Source organism: Delphinapterus leucas, chromosome 19, assembly GCF_059928025.1.
Source record: "Delphinapterus leucas isolate spDelLeu-1000000601 "Yukka" chromosome 19, BTC_Dleu_Yukka2, whole genome shotgun sequence".
Classification (NCBI taxonomy): Eukaryota; Metazoa; Chordata; class Mammalia; order Artiodactyla; family Monodontidae; genus Delphinapterus; species Delphinapterus leucas.
The window spans coordinates 40,277,724-40,299,299 of record NC_143147.1 but is presented as its reverse complement, the minus strand read 5'-3'; the positions used below and the strand labels follow the sequence as shown (position 1 = coordinate 40,299,299).

The following is a 21,576-nucleotide window of genomic DNA, read 5'->3' as shown; positions in this document are numbered from 1 at the left end:
AACCAAAAATTAGTTTTCTTTTCGCCTATATTCTGATTAAGCATATATATTTTACCCCTTTGTTTGTATTTATGATATAGACTTACTTGCAGTCTCACATTGAAGGCCCAGGTCTGATCCATAGTATTATTTCACCTCCCAGGGATGTGAGAAGAAAATAACAGATTCCAGACCTCTGACATCACCTAATCTAAAAGCTTGGTACAGGCACAGTTTAGAAAAGAGCTACTGAATTTAAATTTGTAAGGGCTGAAGAAAAACTATGCATAAAATGGACAGAGTTCTTGCCAGGGTAGCAGACTTAAGACAGCAATAAATCAGTAAGAACTATAGCACAGGATCACTTTATTCTGGCTTTGTGGCATTTACAGACACTAAAACCTGGAAAGAGCAGAAATGCCTTTGAATTTATATTTGCAAAACCTTGTGTCCATTATTTTATCTTCTGCGTTTCCTTTTTTTTTTTTTTTTTTTTTTGTCTTTATTTCCTATACCACCATCTATGTCTCTTGGGCGCAGAAGCTGCTTACATGTCTGTTTGTGTGGCCCTGATTTACATGTGGTAGCTTGCTTACCCAGAGAAAGGTATTGAAGATTGAATTGGATGCAGTTTGGCTGTGGCTCAATAGAGGGAGTCGAGGAGCCGAGAGAGGCTCTCTTCTCAGCACAGGAACGTGTCTGGTGAAGTGTGCGCGCACCAGGCCCCAGCCAGCCAGGAGGAGGAGGGGCGGGATGGGGGTGGTTGCCTCTAGCTGCTCCACCCTCACTTTGTGTCAGCAGGTAGAGAGCGTGATTGCAGTCCCAGGGGAGGGAGTCAGAGCTAGAACACCAGTTACAAACCACAGGCTTCCTCCTCTAGGGAGCTGATCCAGAATTGTCTTTCTGGAAGGGAAGCACTCGAATCCTTCCGAACTTTCCAAGTCTATCCATGATGCAGAGACATTGCCCTCTGGGATTTTCTGTGTTCCTGGTAGTGAATTGTTGCTGATGTATTTGCTACTTTGCTTCTTTTCTCTTTCAAGATTTGATCATTTTTATATGCTGTTCGGGGAGAAAAAGGACTTTTGTTAGAAAGGAGATTTCAGAAATGGTTTTGGATCCTCTAGAAGTGTTTTTAGAGTTCTTGGGGACAGTAGCTCTAACCTTGGAGTAAGTTTCTACCTTTGACCTGCATGGATTATTCTTTCGGGCTGCGGAATTTCTCGGCACCTAGCTGCAGTGTGGGGCACTTGGTTTGGTTGCAGAGTAAGAAGGTGGAAGAATGAGCTGTACTTGGTTAAGCAGTTGAAACCTTTTTTTTTGAGCAGGATCTTTAAAAGCATAATTGAATTTGTTTCACCCCCGTGGATTCCAGTGGGCCTGACAGCACAACAGGTTTGCAGATTTCTTTCGAAATTCTTTTTTTTTTCTCCCTCTGCCTCAGCGAAAGAAAAGAATCTATATCACAGGTTCATGTTCCATTGCTTGGCTTTTCAGCATTTATTCTGAAGACTTAATAAGATTTTTTAACTTGACCTCTGAACACAGTGGGCTTTGTGGTTGAAGTGCATTTGTATTTACTTAAGGGTGCACATTTTGAAATCTTAGAATAAGACGTTGTTTGTACAAAGACCCAAATTCTCAAGTGTGCCTAGAAATAGCACAGATCTACTCTACTCAGGTTTATTTTTACTTTTTCAGGGTTTTCTACTTAGAGCCTGTAGACTAATCACCTCCTTACTCCCCCTTTTATTCCCCACCCCCTCAAGGAATTTGAAAACGTGTTAGGAATAGTCCTTTGTTTTACTTATGAACCTAGAAAATTACAGATTATAAGATCTGGATAATAAAGTAGTTTCCAAAAGCATCTCATGGGAAATCAAAGTGCTTGGCATTCTCAAGCAGGAGCATAAAAGCTGGGATCCCTAAGAGAGAAGGGAAAATAAAGATAGAAATACGAATGTCAACTGGGAAAAATAATTGGAAAGCCAACCTTTTCAAATATTCTTCTAATTATGAAAGTTGGAAAAGCTTGTGATGCTCAGGTTTATCCTGTGACTATGTGAAGACATATAAATTAGCACCTAGTTTACAGGCAAATCTAGGTAGAAAATCTAAAAACCATAGTATATTTAAGTTCATGAAAAGTGTTGTAAGTTCAATGGGCCTGGAACTTTGGCTACAATGAAATACAGTTTAATGTTGAAACTTTTATGAATACATGTTGTAGCATCTTTGGACATCTCTCAAGGTGTGGCCTGAAATAGTGTTTCCTCTCCTTCCCCATTTTTTAAGAAAAAATTCTCCTGTGATCTTTAGTCTTTTACCGTTGACAAATTTTGTGGCTTTAAAGGACCATCTCTTCGTTTTCTGAGCTGGAGTTTTTCACTCTCACCTTTGATGCATGGCCTTAGTCATTTACTTTGCCTTGTTTTGTTCATTAACATTGGGTTTAGTGGCTCGAGAACTTGATGCATATGGAAGACCAGCACCAAGTGATCTGACATAATTAAAATTCAGGATGTGACATTCAACCTCAAGCAAAATTGAAAATTCCAAAGAGAAGCGGCGATATCTTTACTAATCATAGTGAAGATGGGAGAAAATGACATACCTGAAGCAGAAGTAGGCTGAAAATACCTTCTTCCCTGCCAGATCAGGAATACCACCTGTTCTTGGGAATATACTTTAGAGAAAGGAAGGACCAGAACTACGGCTCGGCTTTCTGAAGCTGAAGCATAAGTTTCTTTTCCTCCGTTTGTCTGGATCTAGGAACCTGTGTTTGGTATTAGCTAGTGGAAGCAGTATGTATGGCCGAAGTGCATTGCTGCAGCTGGTAGCATGAGTGGTGGCCACCAGCTACAGCTGGCTGCCCTCTGGCCCTGGCTGCTGATGGCTACCCTGCAGGCAGGCTTTGGACGCACAGGACTGGTACTGGCAGCAGCAGTGGAGTCTGAAAGATCAGCTGAGCAGAAAGCTATTATCAGAGTGATCCCCTTGAAAATGGACCCCACAGGAAAACTGAATCTCACTTTGGAAGGTGTGTTTGCTGGTGTTGCTGAAATAACTCCAGCAGAAGGAAAATTAATGCAGGTAAGGATGACTTTATTATTTTTCACTTTCCATCTGTTTGAAATATGCCTTTCTTCTTTTGTCTGCCAAACCAAATTCCATACAAGGGCTCTGCTGCTTAGCTCTCTGTGTTTCATCTTTTTAAGTATATTACCTTATTGGCCTTCTAAAGCAAATTCTTATTTTATACTCGAGAAGAAACATATAAATCCTGTATTTTATAAGATCATCCATCTGCTTATTTTTAACTCTCGTACTACACTGCATTACATAATAAGTCCTTTCTTTGCAAGTGATATATTTTGGACACTATTTTTTTATATATGGGCTTGTATTTAATTAACCTGAGGATTGTACTTTACGTCATGTTTAGATTTGAAGTGAGCACCGAGGAGGTTGATTTTAATGGTCAGTAGCACCCTGAAATTCTAGAATGTCCTTGGAGCAGATTTGATCAGTGTGTCACTTTTAAAATTCAGTCAAGCTTGAATGCCACGGCTGGCCTTATACCACGTGTGGCACCCTATTGCTAAGCCCAAAATGGAGAGGACTGGATTACAAAATGGACACAAGGTATAAACTTGCCTCCTGATCACTTTGGCCTTGTCTACACATAATTTTATTACTTCCAAAAATTTTAAATTTAACATGTTTTTTATTGACCCACAAAGTTTTTCAGACACAGTTTCTTAGGCTTTCAGGTTGTGAATTTTGCCTATAACTCATTCATAGCCTACTCTTTATGTGTTTAGTGTATGAACTGACTGAAGCCATAGCATTTTATAGATGAATTGCTCATTCCCCATGGTGAAGATAGAGCCTTGAGGGCTCTGCCTTTTTCATGTGGCATTCTAGTATCTTACTCTATAAAATTATGTTGCTTATTGATTAAAATTCATTTTATAAAAGGACATTTCTTGCTGTAGCTCTTAGTCACAGGTGAAAAATGTTAAATATCATTCATCTCAGCATCTAAGCTCAGATTTTTATTTTGTAACATGAACAGAACCAAAATATTGTATGAATTTAAATTTTTGTCCACTGAGAGGAAAAAGATGAGAAAATTTAGCAAATTATAGAACTCTCTTTGCCAAACACGGATTTTTACATATATGACTTATTGGCTCTTCATGATCACTTCTTAGGCAATATTTTGAAGCTGGGATAAGTGAAGTGGAAGAAGAATTGGGTGAAAAGGAAGGCTGTGCTATTTAGAAAAATAAACAGGCAAAAAGAATATATCTGGAAAAAATAGTGTAAGAATTTTTGGATAAGAGTCTATTCACTTAATCTGAAAATTAGGAATATTTAAAAGTTGAAACCATAAATCATTTTGAATACAACAATTGGAAAGGAAACTTCCATCCTGACCTTGCCTAGTTAATACCTTGAGGCATGAGGTATGTGCTCCATTGCAATTTTTTGCCCTAAGTAATTTTACTATAGAACCATATTCTGGAGGCTCTGAGGTCTTTGGGAACCATACTAAGTTTTGTGTCTTATTAATGTCCTGTGGCAGCATATTCAATGGGTTCATTATATGCCGCTTAAAATAGTGTCTTTTATTTTAAATGTTTTGCCTTCTATTATCATAAAGCTGCACATAAAGTTTCTGTGTATTCGTAAAGGAAAAGGTATATGAGAGGTACTAGCTGGTATTCTCTGCCATTTATTACCTTGCCAGTCCGTATCCTATCTTCTCTTATTTTGCCCTTTTTCTCACTCTGGTAAGTGTTGCTTAATCCTTTTTTTTTTTTTTTTTTTTTTTTTAACCTATTAACTTTGAATCTATCAGTGTACTTTAAGTACTGATTCTTTACTTTGTGAAGAGAGAATTTCACTGTATCTATTATTTAGCAAGGCCTCTCCAGGCTTTCCAATAGATAGTTTGCATCATTGGCAATTTTCAGTCTGTCTTCACCTTTTCTCTCCATACAAGCTTCTTCTAGGTCATTAATAAATTTGTACACCAGCCTAGTATTAGTCTCTGGAGACCTTCAGTATTGGTCCTGGTTTATTTTCTATTAATCAATTTTTAATCTACAGTAATTACTAAATTTTCTTAATAACCTCTTACGAGAGACTATTTAAAAACAAAAAAACTTTTGGATGATATGCCTCAGTTCATTTTTATCCGCTATTTGATTAACTCTTTCAAAGAAGTCTAGCATGTTAGGGACACATGGTTTACGCTTCTAGAATCCATGCTGTTTGTTCCTTATCAGATTACACTTGCAACACAGGTTTACTCAACTGTGGTTAACCAAGCCTTCCGCTCAACTGAAGTTCTGTTTAGATGTCCTAGAGCTGTGCTTTGCTGCACTTTAGCTTTCTTGATGGATGTCTGTCCCCTGGTGTCACAGATCTAAAGGCAATCTTCTCTGTTGGCTTTGCAGAACTTTGGATAATTCTGTGTGTCCTTCTACCTATGAATTATTCTAGTTGCCGTTAAGTTTGACTATCTTCAAAGATGCAGCCAGGTCTTTGTAAAATCGGGCTTGCTATGCACTGGGAGACGCAAAGTTATGAGAACAGTGATTCACAAAAATCATCATGACCTTGTTGTGGTTTCTGGAACTTCCAGAGAGTTTCAGGAAATCTGACATTTCTTTACATTTTGCTCAACTATTTCAGGGTATGTACTTTTTCATAAGGACCAAATTAACTGGACTTTCATTTGTATTACAATTTTAATTTTCCTTAGACAAAGAGAAACATCCCATGACAGTGTGCCCCCAATTTGCTTAATAATAAAATAGACCGTAGAACTGTCTCTAAAATAATTTTGCTTGTCTCAGCTTCATCTGATGGCTGTATATACAAGGCCAGCCCGTGGTGAATTTTTGTCCTGATTCTTATTCCTCACTCTTTGTACTTAGGTTTCTCCTTACCAACAGTTATATCCATTGTACAAGATATGTTCAGAGTCTTAAATTATAATATTCTCTTTAAAGTACTAGGAGAAAGTCAAAATAGAAGAGGAAATGTTGCCTTGGCTGTATTCCTTTCATTTCTCAAGTCTTCTCTTTTCCATTTCAAAACTCCGCATCTTAGTCCTGACCAAATTATATTGCTTTCCTTTCTGTTTTGCCCAAGAGCTGCTTCTTTGCACGACCATATCATTTCAAATCCCTGTGCGCCTTTGTCATTGTCTTTAAAGTGTCTACTTCTTAGGTTTCCCCTACATTTGCCAAAATCCTGTCTCTCCCTCTCCTCTGATTTCTCTCTACTTTTTAAATCTTTGTTTCCCATTGAGTTTTTATATTTAGGATAACCTTCCACCACTATTCTGCCTCAGTATTTCCCTAACTAGCCCTCAAAAATCCATGTCCAAAAAAATTTTTTTTGTAATTATGAGTCATGATGGATGTTAACTAAGCTTATTGTGGTGATCATTTCACTATATATATAGTGTATACATATATCAAATCATGTTATACACCTAAAACCAATACAGTGTTATATGTCAATTATATCTCAATAAGAAAAAAAAAGAGAGAATGTGGGAGACACACACAAAAAAATCCATGTCAAGGAAACTTTCAAGGATCTCCTCATTACTTGGCAGTGACTGATAAAGAGGACTGAATGATAGTGATTTTACTATTATTCTTACCACTTTGACTGTTCATTTGACTAATTCTTCTTCTCCTGGTTTATACCATTGTAGAAGGAAAATGAGCTGGAGCTTATGCATTGTCTCATTGTCCAGTTTTCTGGTTTGTTTACCTCTTATCAACATTTGTTTATATTATTTCTGAGTGATAATGTTGCTACCATTTTACCACTGTAAAAATGATTACAGTCCTATTTTCTTTCTCAATTCTTGTTCTTTATTAATAAGTGTTTCTTAGAGGGACAACTCAAATTAATCTTCCTTCTTCTCAAAGCAAAAGAGCAAGAGGATCTTTGTGTAGCGCAGGAGAGGTCACCGATTCTTTAACTATCACACTCTTCCTGCTCAGCTGGTTGTCCTGGATTTTCTTAGACTCCAGGTTAAAGTTATGATCAAGATTAGAATGTGCTGCCCTGAGGCTTCAGACCTACAATGGGAGCTGTGGTAGTGCAGCATTTGGCCAGTAGCAGTGAACACCTCCTGGGCAAATTCCCCCTTGCACAATGTCTCTGCTTTTGCCCCTTCATTTTACCTATTAGTCAACACATAGTTATCCCATCTTTCCATTTTCACTTTATTTGTAGTCAGGGCCTGAAGTGAATTATTTGGGGAGGAAGAGAAAACTTTATAAGTAAAGTGTTAGCCAAAGCCAGAGAGACAATGCTTTATAGCAAACTGTAGTTGACAAAGTGCCTAAACTGTGACTAAAGGGACTTGACTTTTAGCTTTGACTCTGCCACTAAGTAGTTGGGTGATTTGGGACAAAATAGTCTTTTACCTTTCTAGGCTTTAGATTTCCCATCTGTAAAACTGAACTTGTGCTATGCACTTCACATGTATTAACTCATTGAATCCTTGTAATACCTTCATGAGAGAAATACAGTACTTTTTTTTTTTTTTGAGATTAGGGCAGATGTTTTTTAATTGAAGTATAGTTAATGTACAATATTATATAAGTTACAGGTATACAATATAGTGATTCACAATTTTTGAAGGTTATACTCCATTTATAGTTATTATAAAATATTGGCTATATTCCCTGTGTTGTACAATATATCCTTGTTGCTTATTTTATAATACATAGCAGTTTGTACCTCTTAATCCCCTACCCCTAGTCTGCCCCTCCCCCCTTCCCTCTCCCCACTGGTAGCCACTAGTTTGTTCTCTATATCTGTGAGTCTGCTTCTTTTTTTTTTGTTATATTCACTAGTTGGTTGTATTTTTTAGATTCCACATACAAGTGATATCATACAGTACTTTCATTTTTACATATTATAGGTAAAGAAACTGAGGCTCAAAGTGAGGCTCAAAGCTATTTGCTAAGATCTAATAGCAGGGGGCATAGCTGGAACTTGAACCCCAGAGCTCATGCTTTTCTAACTCTCAAATTCTGTACAGGGACTTCCCTGGTGGTCCAGTGGTTAAGACTTCACCTTCCAATGCAGTTGGTGTGGGTTTGATCCCTGGTCAGGGAGCTAGCTAAGATCCCACATGCCTCACGGCGAAAAAAACCAAAACATAGAAGCAATATTGTAATAAATTCAATAAAGACTTTAAAAAAATAAAATTCTGTACATCTACGAATGCCAAAGATGAACAAAACACCAGTGTAGGCTTTGTCTAAATGATGAATTTATTTCCAGAATAGAAAGGAATGAAACTGATGACTACTATTCTCTGCAATTGATCCAAACTATATAATATCCTGCTAACTTCTAACAATCTCTGTATTTCTTCTGTTTCTCTCATTTGTGTTTCATTTACACATTTACAAAGATACTTACACATCAGAATGTTTATTTACTTAGTATTTCCCTTTGAGTGGAACAACTTTCATTACCTTTCTTTTCATTTTATAACAGTCTGTGGTAAGTTATCTTATATGGGAACCTGAAATAATAAACTTTGAAATAGTATGCATCTAACTGTCATAGTATGCATCTAACTGTTAGAATTCCTTGGAAGCAGAGATTTCAAAGATTTTGTGATTTTGCTTTGAGGCCAGCCTTTAAAAGAAGTATAAATGTTCAAGAGACAGTCAACTCTTGGTTATTTATGTTAATGGCGGTGCAGAAAATTCAGTTAATTTATAATTGACTTTGGAATGTAGTCAGAAGTACGCCATCAGATGTAAATCCTCTGTGCACACAAGCAATCTTAGGTGCTTGCCTTCTATGATCCCAGCTCAGAGCCTCTTGATATGGCTTTGTTGTTAGAAGCATGGCACCCAGAAGAGAGAAGGAAGCTGCAGAATATTTTTAATGATAACTTTTCAAGTTAAGGAGATATCTCATTTATATAAAAGTACCTATCAGACAAATTTGTATATATAATAGTTCCGTACTTCATGTGGAAATCCAGCAAAATTGTTGTAAGTTCAAATTCATTAATCTCTGTGGTTAATAGGAGGTAATGAATGAGCTGTGCCCTTGGTTATTGCCCCTATCAGGCTATTTAGTGTCCTTTGAGCTGATTCTAGGGGTATGCATTTCCTTGGTTTTTGTGGTAAACTCTGTGTGTGTGTGTGTGTGTGTGTGTTGTAATTTTCTTTATCTACAAATTAGCCATAGTTAGCTTTTTATACAGTTTTAAAGATATCCCTGGGGCTCAAGGTTTTGTTTTTGTTTTTAATAAAAAGGCTTTACATTTCATTGACTGGAAAGTGTTTATTGGAACTTTCGTGTGCTTTTTTTTCCCTCCTTTTACTCCCTTCAAATTACTAAGTACAGTAGAGGAAAAAAGATGTTATAAATGAGCAGTGTACGATTATAAATGTCCTGTCAGGAACCAGAATCGGTAGCAGGCTATTGTCAGAGGAGGGTGTGATGATGATGTTCCATCGAATTTATGCTGCAGTTTTCTTCCAAGAAGCTTGAAATGATTCACAAATACTTGCAAACCAAATACAGGTGATAACTTACTCCATTTTATAGAAAAGGAAGCTTAATGGGAGAGAGAAAGCAAGTTAATTATCTTAGAAGAAAGTTGCATGGAGATGGACCCAGGGTGCTTTGCAGGAGATAGACTAGTAATCCACTAGTCTATCAGGTATCCAAGGATGTGGGTTTCTCAGGGAAATCCTCAAAAGCTAAAATATTGTCCATGGCTGAGATATCCTCTATTTGGACCGATGTTGCTCAGTTTGACAATTCAGTTTAAAAGCTATTGGTGAAGCGGTTTGCCAGCTTGCAAATGTCTCAAAAAGCCCTCTGAGTTAACTCTCTGACCTGCATTAATTGTTCTTTTGAGAATTGTTAGAGAACAAGCCAGAGTCTTTACAGTGACCGATAAGGCCCTTCAGGATCTGGCCTGGCACCTGCACCTTTTACCTCCTCCGCGCTCACTCTACTCCAGTCACCCTGACCTTGTTGTCCTTCAGTTAAATCAAGACTGTTGCCACCTCAGGGCCTTTCCACTTACTAGTCCCACTTACAACCTGGGTATTTTCTTCTCTCAGTCTCAAATGTCAACCCCGTGTCAGATATACCTTCTCAGTGAGGCCTTCCTAGACCATCCAATTCCGAAGGACTCTTCCTATTCCCCCTAGGGCTCATATTCTCCTTCCCTGCTTTATTTTTCTTTACAAACTTACTGGCATGTGACATAGTTTTATAGTTGTCTGCCTCCCCTCAGTAGACTATGAGCTCTGTGAAAGCAGGGATTTTGTCTCTTTAGTTCAGAGCTTTTTGGGACTAGGGCTTTAGTATTACTTAGATAGTGCCTTTGACACAGTAGGTACTCAGTAAATATTTATAGAATGAATATAAGGAACATTATGGTGGTGCTGAGTGGCTGTGATAGGTTGGACGTAACTCTAGGATGAAGCAGATTTATTTATATCTCATCACATTTTTAAAAGTATATTGTGAAGTCAATTATTTTGAGTGCTTTGGGTTTGATAGAGCATGCTGTATTCCTTTATTTCTCTGACTTACTGACAGCATAGTGTCTCCTTGATTGTCATTTTCAAATTGTAAATACGGCTATAATCAGTATGTTTGAGGAGCTCCTTTACCCAGCACTTATTTAGTTTAATAACTAGCCCAACCCCTACTTTTTAGAAAATTCTAAAGACGTAGATGTAGAGAATGGACCTGAGGACACAGGGATGGGGAAGGGTAAGCTGGGATGAAGTGAGAGAGTGGCACTGACATATATACACTACCAAATATAAAACAGATAGCTAGTGGGAAGCAGCCGCATAGCACAGGGACATCAGCTTGGTGCTTTGTGTCCACCTAGAGGGGTGGGATAGGGAGGGTGCGAGGGAGACGCAAGAGGGAGGAGATATGGGGATATATGTATATGCTGATTCACTTTGTTATACAACAGAAACTAACACACCATTGTAAAGCAATTATACTCCATAAAGATGTTAAAAAAACAAAACAAAGAAAATTCTGATTTTCCAAGAAAAATGGATTGGAGTACGGATTTAAAATCTGTGATTATAAGATATTAGCATGTATCCAAAGGACCTCACCTTCTTAGTCCTTAGGCCTGTGATTCCCAATTCTAATTTTGAGATACCCTAACACAGTGGTTTTCAATCTTTTTTTTTTTTTCCGTTCTTTTTCCCCCTAAACTATTTGGTGGGGTGGGAATGGGGGTCACTGGCCCCTTTGAGAATGTGCTGAACGTTATTGACCATATGTACTTAATGTACAGTTTTGCATAAAATCTCAGTGAGTTGAGAGAATCTCTGAGACACATGTAGTAATCTAAGGACTCCAGATTAAGAGCTGTTATCCTAGAATAATCCCAATTATTTCAAGAAATGAAACCAAATTCTCAAAACTAATTTCCCCTCAGTTTACTTAATTTAAAAAGTATTTGTGTACATTACTAGAAGTCAAACAGACAACAATATTACAGTGCAATTATAAGAAGGTTAGCCTGACCTAAGATGACCTTGGATATAAAAATTGGTATCTGACAAAGATCTGCTCATATGTAGTGTAGTAAAGGGATTGTGCTCTCCAAATATTAGGTAAAACTGCATCAACTCAAGAAATGCTTACAGCCCTTCTTCATGGTGGTTTCACTGAAAGGCCCACAAGAATAAAAGATATTTTCCTAATTTGTTTTGACATAAGTAGAACAATTGTGGCTTTATGTGTTTATTTGGTTACTGAAGTCAGAGAACAGAGGCTGTAAAATGAGCTAACTTTGGTTACTTACCATCAGTTTGTCTTCTGTCCTTTAGACTCCATTGCTTTTCCTAAGGTGTAGGAATCCTTGGGCCCTTCAGCTTCTGTTTGCTATAATGGAAAACTTTGAATCTCTTTTAAAAAGTTTATTGTTTCTTGCTTGTTTGTTTTTAAATAACAGATAAGCTACTTTACATACTCTTATTTTTATCTGGGTTTTAAACATGACGGTTCATTTTGTTTTGTTTGATACTTTTTAATATATTAGGGTCTGTGTTTAAATTGCATATTCAAAAACACCAAAGTTAATCAAAGTGATTTAAATTAGGGTTTTTAAAATTGTAAACACAATGTGTCACATTTTTCCTGGATAATAATTAGATTATTTAGATACTCTGATCCCTAAATCTAAAGCAGTGGTCCTTGTTCAAGATGGCAGCCTATCTATCTTCAAGACCCCTGTTCGTTTTCAAAAAATTTAGAGTACTTCTGTTATGATGGAAATCAACCATATACTACTGTGATTTTAAGTAGCATAGTCAGTTATCATGTACCTATCAATTTTGTGCATGCTATTGTATCAAAAGGGTACTATTGTGCGTATATAAGTTTATGATCATTGAGAAACACTGTTGCTATTGTTATTTCTGTAGAATAACTTGGATGAGACTGAAGGCCTTATGTTTTATGCCTACTGATCTTGCTATTTCCTAAAAAATGATTACAGATTTCCATTCTTTTATCACCTAAACTATTTTCTACAGTCTTATGAATTATCCACTCTTCAAAAAGAAATCTTTTACATGGTTCAAGTTTCATGTTCTTTCACTTTTATATCTTCTACTTAGAATCATATTGGTTATCTGACTTTAAGAATCTTGTGGCCAAGTTCTTTTTAATTTTGTGAAGGACTTTGTTGTCCTTTTACTGGAATTAGGTCCTCTTCAGTTTTCCATACCTGGGGTAAAATACAGTTTTGGGTGGGAGGGCAGAGGCACAGGCTATTCCGTTTGTAAAATGTAATCATCAAGTTTCAAGCTAGGAAAAACACCTAATCCAATCATTTCATTTTACAGATGAAGAAGTAAACCCAGAGAGATTAGTGGTTTGCCAGTCAAAGAACTGCCAATCTACTACCGTATCTTACTGGCCAGCATTTTTAGCAAACCTTATTTATTTATTTTAAACTTTTTTGGGTCATTGCAGGAAGATTAAAAAGAAGATGTTGGCAGAGATTTCCCCCCTGAACATTCCATTAAGAAGATATGGAGTGCCGTAGGGTCTCTTTCCTCTTTGATCCCTAGTCAACTAGAAGGCATACTTTAAAACAAAGGAACAAACAAAAAAACACCTTGCTGCAATTCAGCATTACTTTACATGGTGCATATGCATAAAGTCATTTACGCCATAGACTCACTGCACCAGGTGGCCTTTTGTCCTGGATCGTCTCCCCAAAGCAACAGAGGCTCTTTATAAAGTCTAGGCCAGGAAACTTACCAAGATTGGGGGTGCACTGGAGTCTCTCCATGTCTTATACTGTGGGTCTCCTACTGTGTACCAAACGCTGTGGCAGGTCCTGTGGGAATACAGAGAACAGCACCCTAGCCTAGCCCAACTGAGGAGTTATACCTTCGACAGCGGAAATAAGTATGTGATGAATGCCAAACAAGAAGTGCACGCATAAATGCATTAGCGTGCCAATTTTCATTTTCTCAGGAGTCATTCAAATGACTGTGGTGATGTGATTCTGTCTCAAGATCCCCTATGACTGAAGAAAAAATAAACAAAAACTGTAAAATTTTAACCCAGGCAACTTCAAGGAGCTTAAATCTAGAGGACAACTGCACCCCAAACAGGCATACCTTCTAATTTTCACTTCTATCAGTTATGTATAGGTTATAATAGTGCCTGTAAAAATATCCCTATATGTATAATACTCCTCAGTAGCATTTTCTGTAGAAGCAGATAACTAAGCACCATGGCTTTCTTTTCAAATTGCAAACTGACTTTCTAAAATGTACGAGAAGTTCCTGTTAAGTTGCAGTAAAATTAAGACAGAAAATTTAGCTTTAAACAGAATTGAACACATTGGGAGTTCTGTTTGAATTGATAATCTAACTGGCTCGTTTTAATTCTTTGTAAACTGCATAAAGGAAGACGTAAACACTAGGACTATGCAGAAGGTGAAAAGTATTTGAATATCATCTCTATTTAAAAAACTTATTTCAGTACCAAGATTTTTATCATTACTATTGACTTTAGTCATTATTATCTGTTATTCCCATTCTCTTGGGTTGGTTATGTATAACATGAGGGCTATAGAGACCAACTCAAGAAAAATATACCTGTCTGCTATGACAGAAACATTAGATTATTACCTGCTGTGAAGTTAGTAAACTGTATGGTATACGTCATATATTTTTATTGTCATTGGACATTATTTGAAATTTAGTTGTCTCCCTTTGGATATATGAAAAGTCCATAGGTGCCTCGTGACCATTTAAAAGGTAAAAGCAAGTCACTTAACCTTTCATCTGTTGGGGTAGGGTTGGTGGGGTAAGTAAATGATCTTTAAGTTCCTTTCCAGCTGTAGACATTTAGAGGTTATACTTATTTCAGAAATAGACTTATTTTACAAAAGGGACGTGTAACTTGCTTATTTATTTCTTTTCCCTGAGATAAAGTTGATTTGGTAGGTGGTACAAAAAATCTGACCAAATTCCTTAAAGTCACACAACAAATTAGTAGGAAAACTAAGCACCAGACTCAGTTGCACTTCTAGTCCTTTGGTCCTATACTATGTTTACATTCGGTTAACACACACAAAAAGGACTTTTTCTCTGGAGTTTTATATTTTAAAATATGTGTAGTAGATTGAGGACCCTTATTCTAAATCCTTCATCAAGGCTGTCCCAGTGACCAGACCACACTGACTTCAATCACGAACCTACCTCTAAGTGAATCTGAACCTTTGAATAGGCTTGAAGAAGCCAGAGGTAACCTAGAGCTGTAGTAGTAGAAGGAGGAGGATGAATCTGATCCTAAAATCATTTGTAAAGTTGAATTATTAGAAATAAGTTGAATAGTTACATTAGAAATAAGATTTCAGAAAAGCTGATAGGTGTTCATGTGTGGAGTTGAGGGTTGGAGCTTCGGTTAAGTAAGCGTCTGGAGGCATCTGGGAGGAGTGGAAATGGGGCCATCTGATTAGTAACTGTGCCTTGTTATTAAACCGTGACTTTCTGCATTGTGTATCCCCATAGCTGGAAAACTTCCGCTGGCAAAAAAAAAAGAGAAGGGCTGCCGTGCTGTTGCTGAGGGCCATACAGTAGACACAAAAGCGCCTTCTTAGAGGCCTGCAGCAGAGGCAGCTTGTACAGGCAGGCCCATTCCTCTCAAAGACTGGGAATCAGATTCTTTCCCCAGGGGGTTTCCAACTAGTTTGCACTTCAGAAAAATCTTTTCTTTCTCCTGCTGTTCACGCCCTGCAAAGAATTTTCTTCCAACCAAAGAAATTGTTTTATAATCAAAGATCCTTGTCCTTAGTTGTTGGACATCAAAGAAAGTTTGGAGGAGACTGGGGGATTATGTGAGTGCCTAGAATTTATTTTGAATGCAAACTTGCAACATTAGCAAGTCCCCCAAAGAATATACTCATTTCAGAGCTGGGAGAGAGCCTAATATAACTAAGTCTCTATTTTTCCTTGGTTGCATATACCCCCGTAAGATACAAATGAGTTGAGCAGCTCTATCTGGACTTAACTCCTGTTATGTTTGGTTCTTGAGGTTCTTACCAAGGGAAGAGGTACCCGTAATCCACCTACCCTTTTAAAACCTGATATTAGGGAACATCAAAATCTATTGAAACAAACAAAAAACCTCTTTTTTTTAGCCTTCAATACTTCAACTCTTGGGAATTTGGGGCTTCTCCCAGGGCAGTTGATAATATATAACCAACGTTGAGAGTCACATTCCCTACATTCCCTACTGTCTCCGAGGTGCTGTTGGTGTCATTTTCTCCCACAAAGGAAACCCTCAGCAGCCTGAGGGCCTGAACTCAGGTCTTGGCAGGTAAATGAAGGAGGAACTTACTTCTGGATTTAAACTGTTTGGTTGAGTCAGGCGTAAAAAAGCACAACCATGTTAAGTACCAGCTTCATAGTCTTACCTCTGGGGCCCGAATAGGAAGAATTTATCAGTTAGGGAGAATTAAGACTGTAACTTTAAAAAATTATTTTCTGGGTAAGAACAACGATTCACTTGATATTTTGGTTCTTGCACTTCGGGACATTTATAGGGCCTTGTTCTCAGATTATGGCTCCTTCTTAAATATCCTTCTCTGAATCTACGAATTTTTTCAAGTTTCTCTGGAATCCATTTATACATCATCTAACTTTCCTTCCTAGGGCAGATTAACAACAGCAAGAACAAGAATTAGGAAAAATAAAGTGATGGATAGGGCAGATTTAGGCAGAATTATGCCCTGGGCAACGAACATTCTTGTTATTTTGATCTTGGCTCTGTGGTTATGAACAGAAAAGAGTATGTGCTCTAGAAGACTTCCAGTCTCTTTCTATCCCTTCATAGCAACCACAAAGTAGTGGTTGGAAGTACAATTCCAGGAACGCCAAAAATGCTCACAGTTTCAATAGTGCCCCCGCAAGGATTCTCTGAGTACTCTTCCTCGTAGCCTTCTTGTGGTGTCCTTGCGGTTAGGAGCCTACATCGTCAATCACAAAGGCTCGTCCTGAAGACAAACCTGGTAAAAATGTCAGTTCTCTGTCCTTGCCACCAGAAACAATCCTTTATATTTTACTGTGTTCTGAACTAACATGCTGTAGTTTTTTTTAGACAAATACAGTCTCTTTGATGGACTCATCAACTGATGATGCTCACGAAACTTTAAGTGCACTTGTTTATAGTACTAGGAACGTCAGTCAGGATTGTGTGGGGTAGGCAGGATTTGCCAAAGTTTTTTATTCCACTCAGTAGTACTAACTTGCCTGTGCTACTCCTATGCAAATATGAGATTGTAATTTTCAGGTTTTTTAAACACTAAGAGTATATGGAGAAAATTCACTGAAATGTAAGCGTGTCCCTTTAACTTATATACGGGAATAAATAGGGACTTGAACTATAAGGGAAGAGCACAACCTGAAACTGGCCTTTCATTCTAGTCATCTCCTTTCTCCTGAGTTGGTGTATTCTTGAACCAAATTAACGTTATTATAGAAAATGCCCTAGTTTTTCAAGCAATAACAATCTTCAAGGTATGGAACAGGATTTGGCGTTTTGCTTCCATTTTTATTGTTTTGCTTTCTAAAGGGAATTTTGAATTGGAGCCTGTCTGGCAGGATTCCATACTTCTACCAAACCACCTGTCCTGGCAGAGACAATGGAATCCAAAGTCAAGTTCTTTATGACTGCACCTGCCTTGTAAGTGCTGCCAGAAGATCTGATTTTCTCCTGTTGCCAACCTCTACCCTGAAACTATAGTAGTTGGCACCCGAACAGGGGTGCATACAACCCAAATTGGGACTTGGATGTCCCAATTCAGTACTAGTTCGGTACTAGTACTAGTTCCCCCGTTGACTTTTTTTTTTTTAATTTATAAATTTATAAATGTATTTATTTATTTTTGGCTGCCTTGGGTCTTTGTTGCTGCACGCAGGCTTTCTCTAGTTGCGGCGAGCGGGGCCTACTCTTCGTTGCGGTGCACGGACTTCTCATTGCGGTGGCTTCTCTTCTTGCAGAGCGCGGGCTCTAGGTGCACGGGCTTCAGTAGTTGTGGCATGCAGGCTCAGTAGTTGTGGCTCGCGGGCCCTAGAGCACAGGCTCAGTAGCTGTGGCACACGGGCTTAGTTGCTCTGCGACATGTGAGATCTTCCCAGGCCAGGGCTCGAACCCGTGTCCCCTGCATTGGCAGGCGGATTCTTAACCACTGTGCCGCCAGGGAAACCCCCCCATTGACTTCAAAGGTAGTCTTTTGCATCGCATTCAATGATTATTTTACTGTTTATCAAATGGAGGAGGTGAAACTTTCTGGTCCACCTGGTTTTCAAGATTTTGTTAATGATGATGAATCATTTGGTATTTTATTATTTGGAAATTGTCCTGTGCAGTTATGCACCTAGTATGCATGAAGGAGAGTATGATCTACCTAAAGGAGATCAGGAACATATCTCTGAAGTCAGAACACCGGGCAACGTTTCCAGGAGTGAGAAGCCACCATCGTTCCTCCTTCTTTTTCCTTTTCCCAGAAATGTAAGTTACCCTATGGGCTGCCAGTTGAATGCTCTCTGTTTAGGCAGCTGTTGTGGAAGCAGTCTAACTCCCTTGATGAGGACTTTTCTCCTTTTGAATGATCAGAGTGTTTCTTGGGTTCCCTTAGGGTAGAGTTACTTCATTATCTTCTAACTTTATATATAGCTGGAGGCCTTCTGGCCTAAGCTCATAATTTTTATCACCAGTCAGGTAATTGAAGATAATATGCCCGCCAAATAGTGCTCTCTGTACAGTATCCACATATGATGATATGATAATAAGGCACAAAATGCATTCTAAAATGAGTGGCAGCATCCTACAGTGAAAAGAGCTCTCAGTAGTCCTGTGTTTCAGTCTCAGCTCTGATCCTTCTTAGCTTTGTGACCTTAAGGAAAATTGCTTAACCTCTTCGAGTCTGTGTCCTCATAAGTAAAATGGGGATAATAGTAATAAATAGTCTGCCTACCTGAAATGAAATAATGTATGAGAACTGTCTTTGAAAATTGCAAATGTAAGGTAGTATTGTTATTAATAGTAATTAGACTTGAGCTCTTTCTTTTTTTTTTTTTGAAGATTTTTTTTTTTTGATGTGGACCACTTTTAAAGTCTTTATTGAATTTGTTTTATGTTTTGGTATTTCGGCCACGAGGCATGTGGGATCTTAGATCCCCGACCAGGGATAAAACCCGCACCCCTGCATTGGAAGGCGAAGTCTAAACCACTGGACCGCCAGGGAAGTCCCTTAAGCGCTTTCCTTTTTATTTATTTATTTGTTTGTTTGTTTGTTTATGGCTGTTTTGGATCTTCGTTGCTGCGTACGGGCTTTCTCTAGTTGTGGCGAGCGGGGACTACTCTTCGTTTCAGTGCGCCGACTTCTCATTGTGGTGGCTTCTCTTGTTGCGGAGCATGGGCTCTAGGCGCATGGGCTCAGTAGTTGTGGCTCGCTGGCTCTAGAGCCTGGGCTCAGTAGTTGTGGCACACGGGCTTAGTTGCTCTGCGACATGTGGAATCTTCCCAGACCAGGGCTCGAACCTGTGTCCCCTCCAGTGGCAGGCAGATTCTTAACCACTGTACCACCAGGGAAGTCCCAAGCTCTTTCTTATTCACCTAATTACTGTAAGAAATATTATTAAGTTTGAGGGTTGTTGATTTAGGCTCAGTTAACCTGTTTGAATTCAATTTGGCATTATCCTAAAGTGACTAAGCAAAACTATTTGTTTTTTTATGTAGCTAAGAAGACAAAGCTTTAGATTAAAAATTTTGTGGGCCAAAAAGCTGATTAAATTAACCATAATGTAATAACAGGTAGCCTTGGTGACTTAGAGAATGACTAATAGTGTAGAGGTTCTAGGGTGGGAACTTAAGTTCTGTAACTGCCTTGTTTGTGCTGTGGTGAATCACTTGCCCTCCCTGGACCTTTGCACATTGGTAAGGCTATTACCTTCCTTCCATGGTCAATGAGGTAATAATCACCAACACAACGCAAAACAGCTACTTTCTACTTTTCAGAGTCAGAGGGACCCTAGAGCCATGTTACACATCACTTTTACATTTTCATTTTTTGATATTTTGGAGTGTTTTTTAATGGCTGCTACCCTGAAACAATTGCTCAGAATGCTGAAGCTTCAGCTGTCCAGCTTTGCAGCAATTTTCCAAGGGCTAGAAGGGAAGGAGCTTGGGATTATCAAGGCGACTAATTCACGCAGTTCATTATACTTGTATTGTGCTGGTCTCAACATGTTGTTCTTTGAAGCTCAGCAGATGAGGTTCTGTAGCCTGCTTGGAGATTATCCCACAAGTCCCCGAGACTCCCAGTTCCCCATCTGAGAAGTATTAGATCAAAATGAGAATAAGTAGTTTCAGTCATAGCACCCATCAAATATCTGTGGCCTGGGAATCATTTGCAGGTAAAGATCATCATTGAGTCGTCTCAGGGACTAATATTATGCTGTGTGGATTATCTGTATTCCATACTGTAACTTTACCAATTTGAAGCCTCCCCCCAAAAAAAGGTAAATAGTGGGATAAAGGTAATTATGGGTTTTCTCATCTTTTCTACTTACCTGTTCCCTGTTATGATTAAACACACATAGCTTATAACTCTTTTAGAAACAAACTCAATTACCATTATTATCCTTTCAACGCTTGCATGGTATTATAATCCATTTCAATCACAGTGGGACATAGTGGGAGTCAGGAGGCAAGTGCGCATGGGGGAAGATGGAGAGAGGCAAATGTTTTCCCTTCTATTGGTTTTGGGAAACATCCTTCTTCTCTGAAGGTACTTCTTGGGGAAAACTGTTTTCTTCTCAAGGCCTAATAAAGATTAGTGAGAGATGTCTGCAAAGCATTTGAAGCGCTTTGAAATAAAGACATGGATAAACATTCAGTATCACTGTCATTATCATTAAAAAGGAAAGCCCAGCATGTGATGTTTTGGGCCACTTCCAGCGGTCTTGTTTGATGTTCTTAGTTCCTTTTTTGACCTTTACCTCTTGATATCTTTATACATTTATTGAGGCTGTTGGACAAAGTCTTGAGATCCTAAGCAATATGGTGTTAAGAATGAATGACTGCTAGCCTCCATTTTTTATGGGTGGAATGCCTGAAAATGTGTTTAAAATGAACAGTTAAGGTTTCTATCTTTGGATACCTGTTGTTCAAGTTTGGCAATGTTGGTGGCAAACTTAATTTAGTATCTGATCATTTGATTTTTTTTTTCCAATTCTATTCCCTACCTTGGAACCAGAGTTTTAAAGGAAATTTTTCATTAGATAGAATAAATACCAAATTAACTAGGATTTTTTTTCTGTACTGTGCTTATGAATTAGAGATAAATTGAAAGAATGAAGCAGATATAAAGGATCTAAAAAACAAATACTGTAAGAACTTCTGGAAATAATATAAGTACTTCCTAGGGACGACACGATAAGTTCCAGCTTCTTGTATGTCAGAATGTAAATTATTTCATGCTAAAAATGACCATAATGATATCCTTGTAGTGTTACAAGATACCAAAGATACTAAATAAAGGCTAGATTATGTTCAGTATAATGTATTTAAGTGATAGTGTGTACCAATACATTTTACTTATTTGCACTTAGGCCTGAAGGTTCTTAGTTCCCCAACCAGGGATTGAACCCGGGCCCTGGCTGTGAAAGCACCGAGTCCTAACCACTGGACCACCAGAGAATTCCCAGTACCAATATATTTTAGAAAGGGTTTCAGTAGTACAGATTGAATTTAAAAGGACTTCCTTCTGGTCTTTGGAAGTCTGAATAAATCACCAAGTTTTATTTTGTGCCTTCTATACTCAAGAACTTGTGCTAATCAGAATATCCTGTCCTCTGACTGGCAGTTCTATTTGAGAATTGAGTAGAATTATCACTCTTTTTTTTTTTTTTTTAATGCTGCTGCTTTTTTTTTTTTTTTTTTTTAGTTTGTGGGGTTACTGTGTTGTTTTGTAAAAAAAAAAAAAAAAAAGTGGGCACATTC

At 38.1% G+C, this 21,576-nt stretch overlaps 1 protein-coding gene across 1 annotated transcript in view; it reads left to right on the top strand.

The window, feature by feature from the left end:
- Nucleotides 1-849: 849 nt before the first annotated feature.
- The window catches only part of RNF43 (ring finger protein 43), a 60,315-nt gene continuing 39,588 nt past the window's right edge, over nucleotides 850-21,576 (top strand). Inside the window, exons 1-2 of the mRNA XM_022552508.3 lie at nucleotides 850-1,374; nucleotides 2,436-3,072. Of these exons, the coding sequence (XP_022408216.1) occupies nucleotides 2,821-3,072 (252 nt within the window). The 5' untranslated portion in view covers nucleotides 850-1,374; nucleotides 2,436-2,820. The remainder of the gene's footprint in view (nucleotides 1,375-2,435; nucleotides 3,073-21,576) is intronic.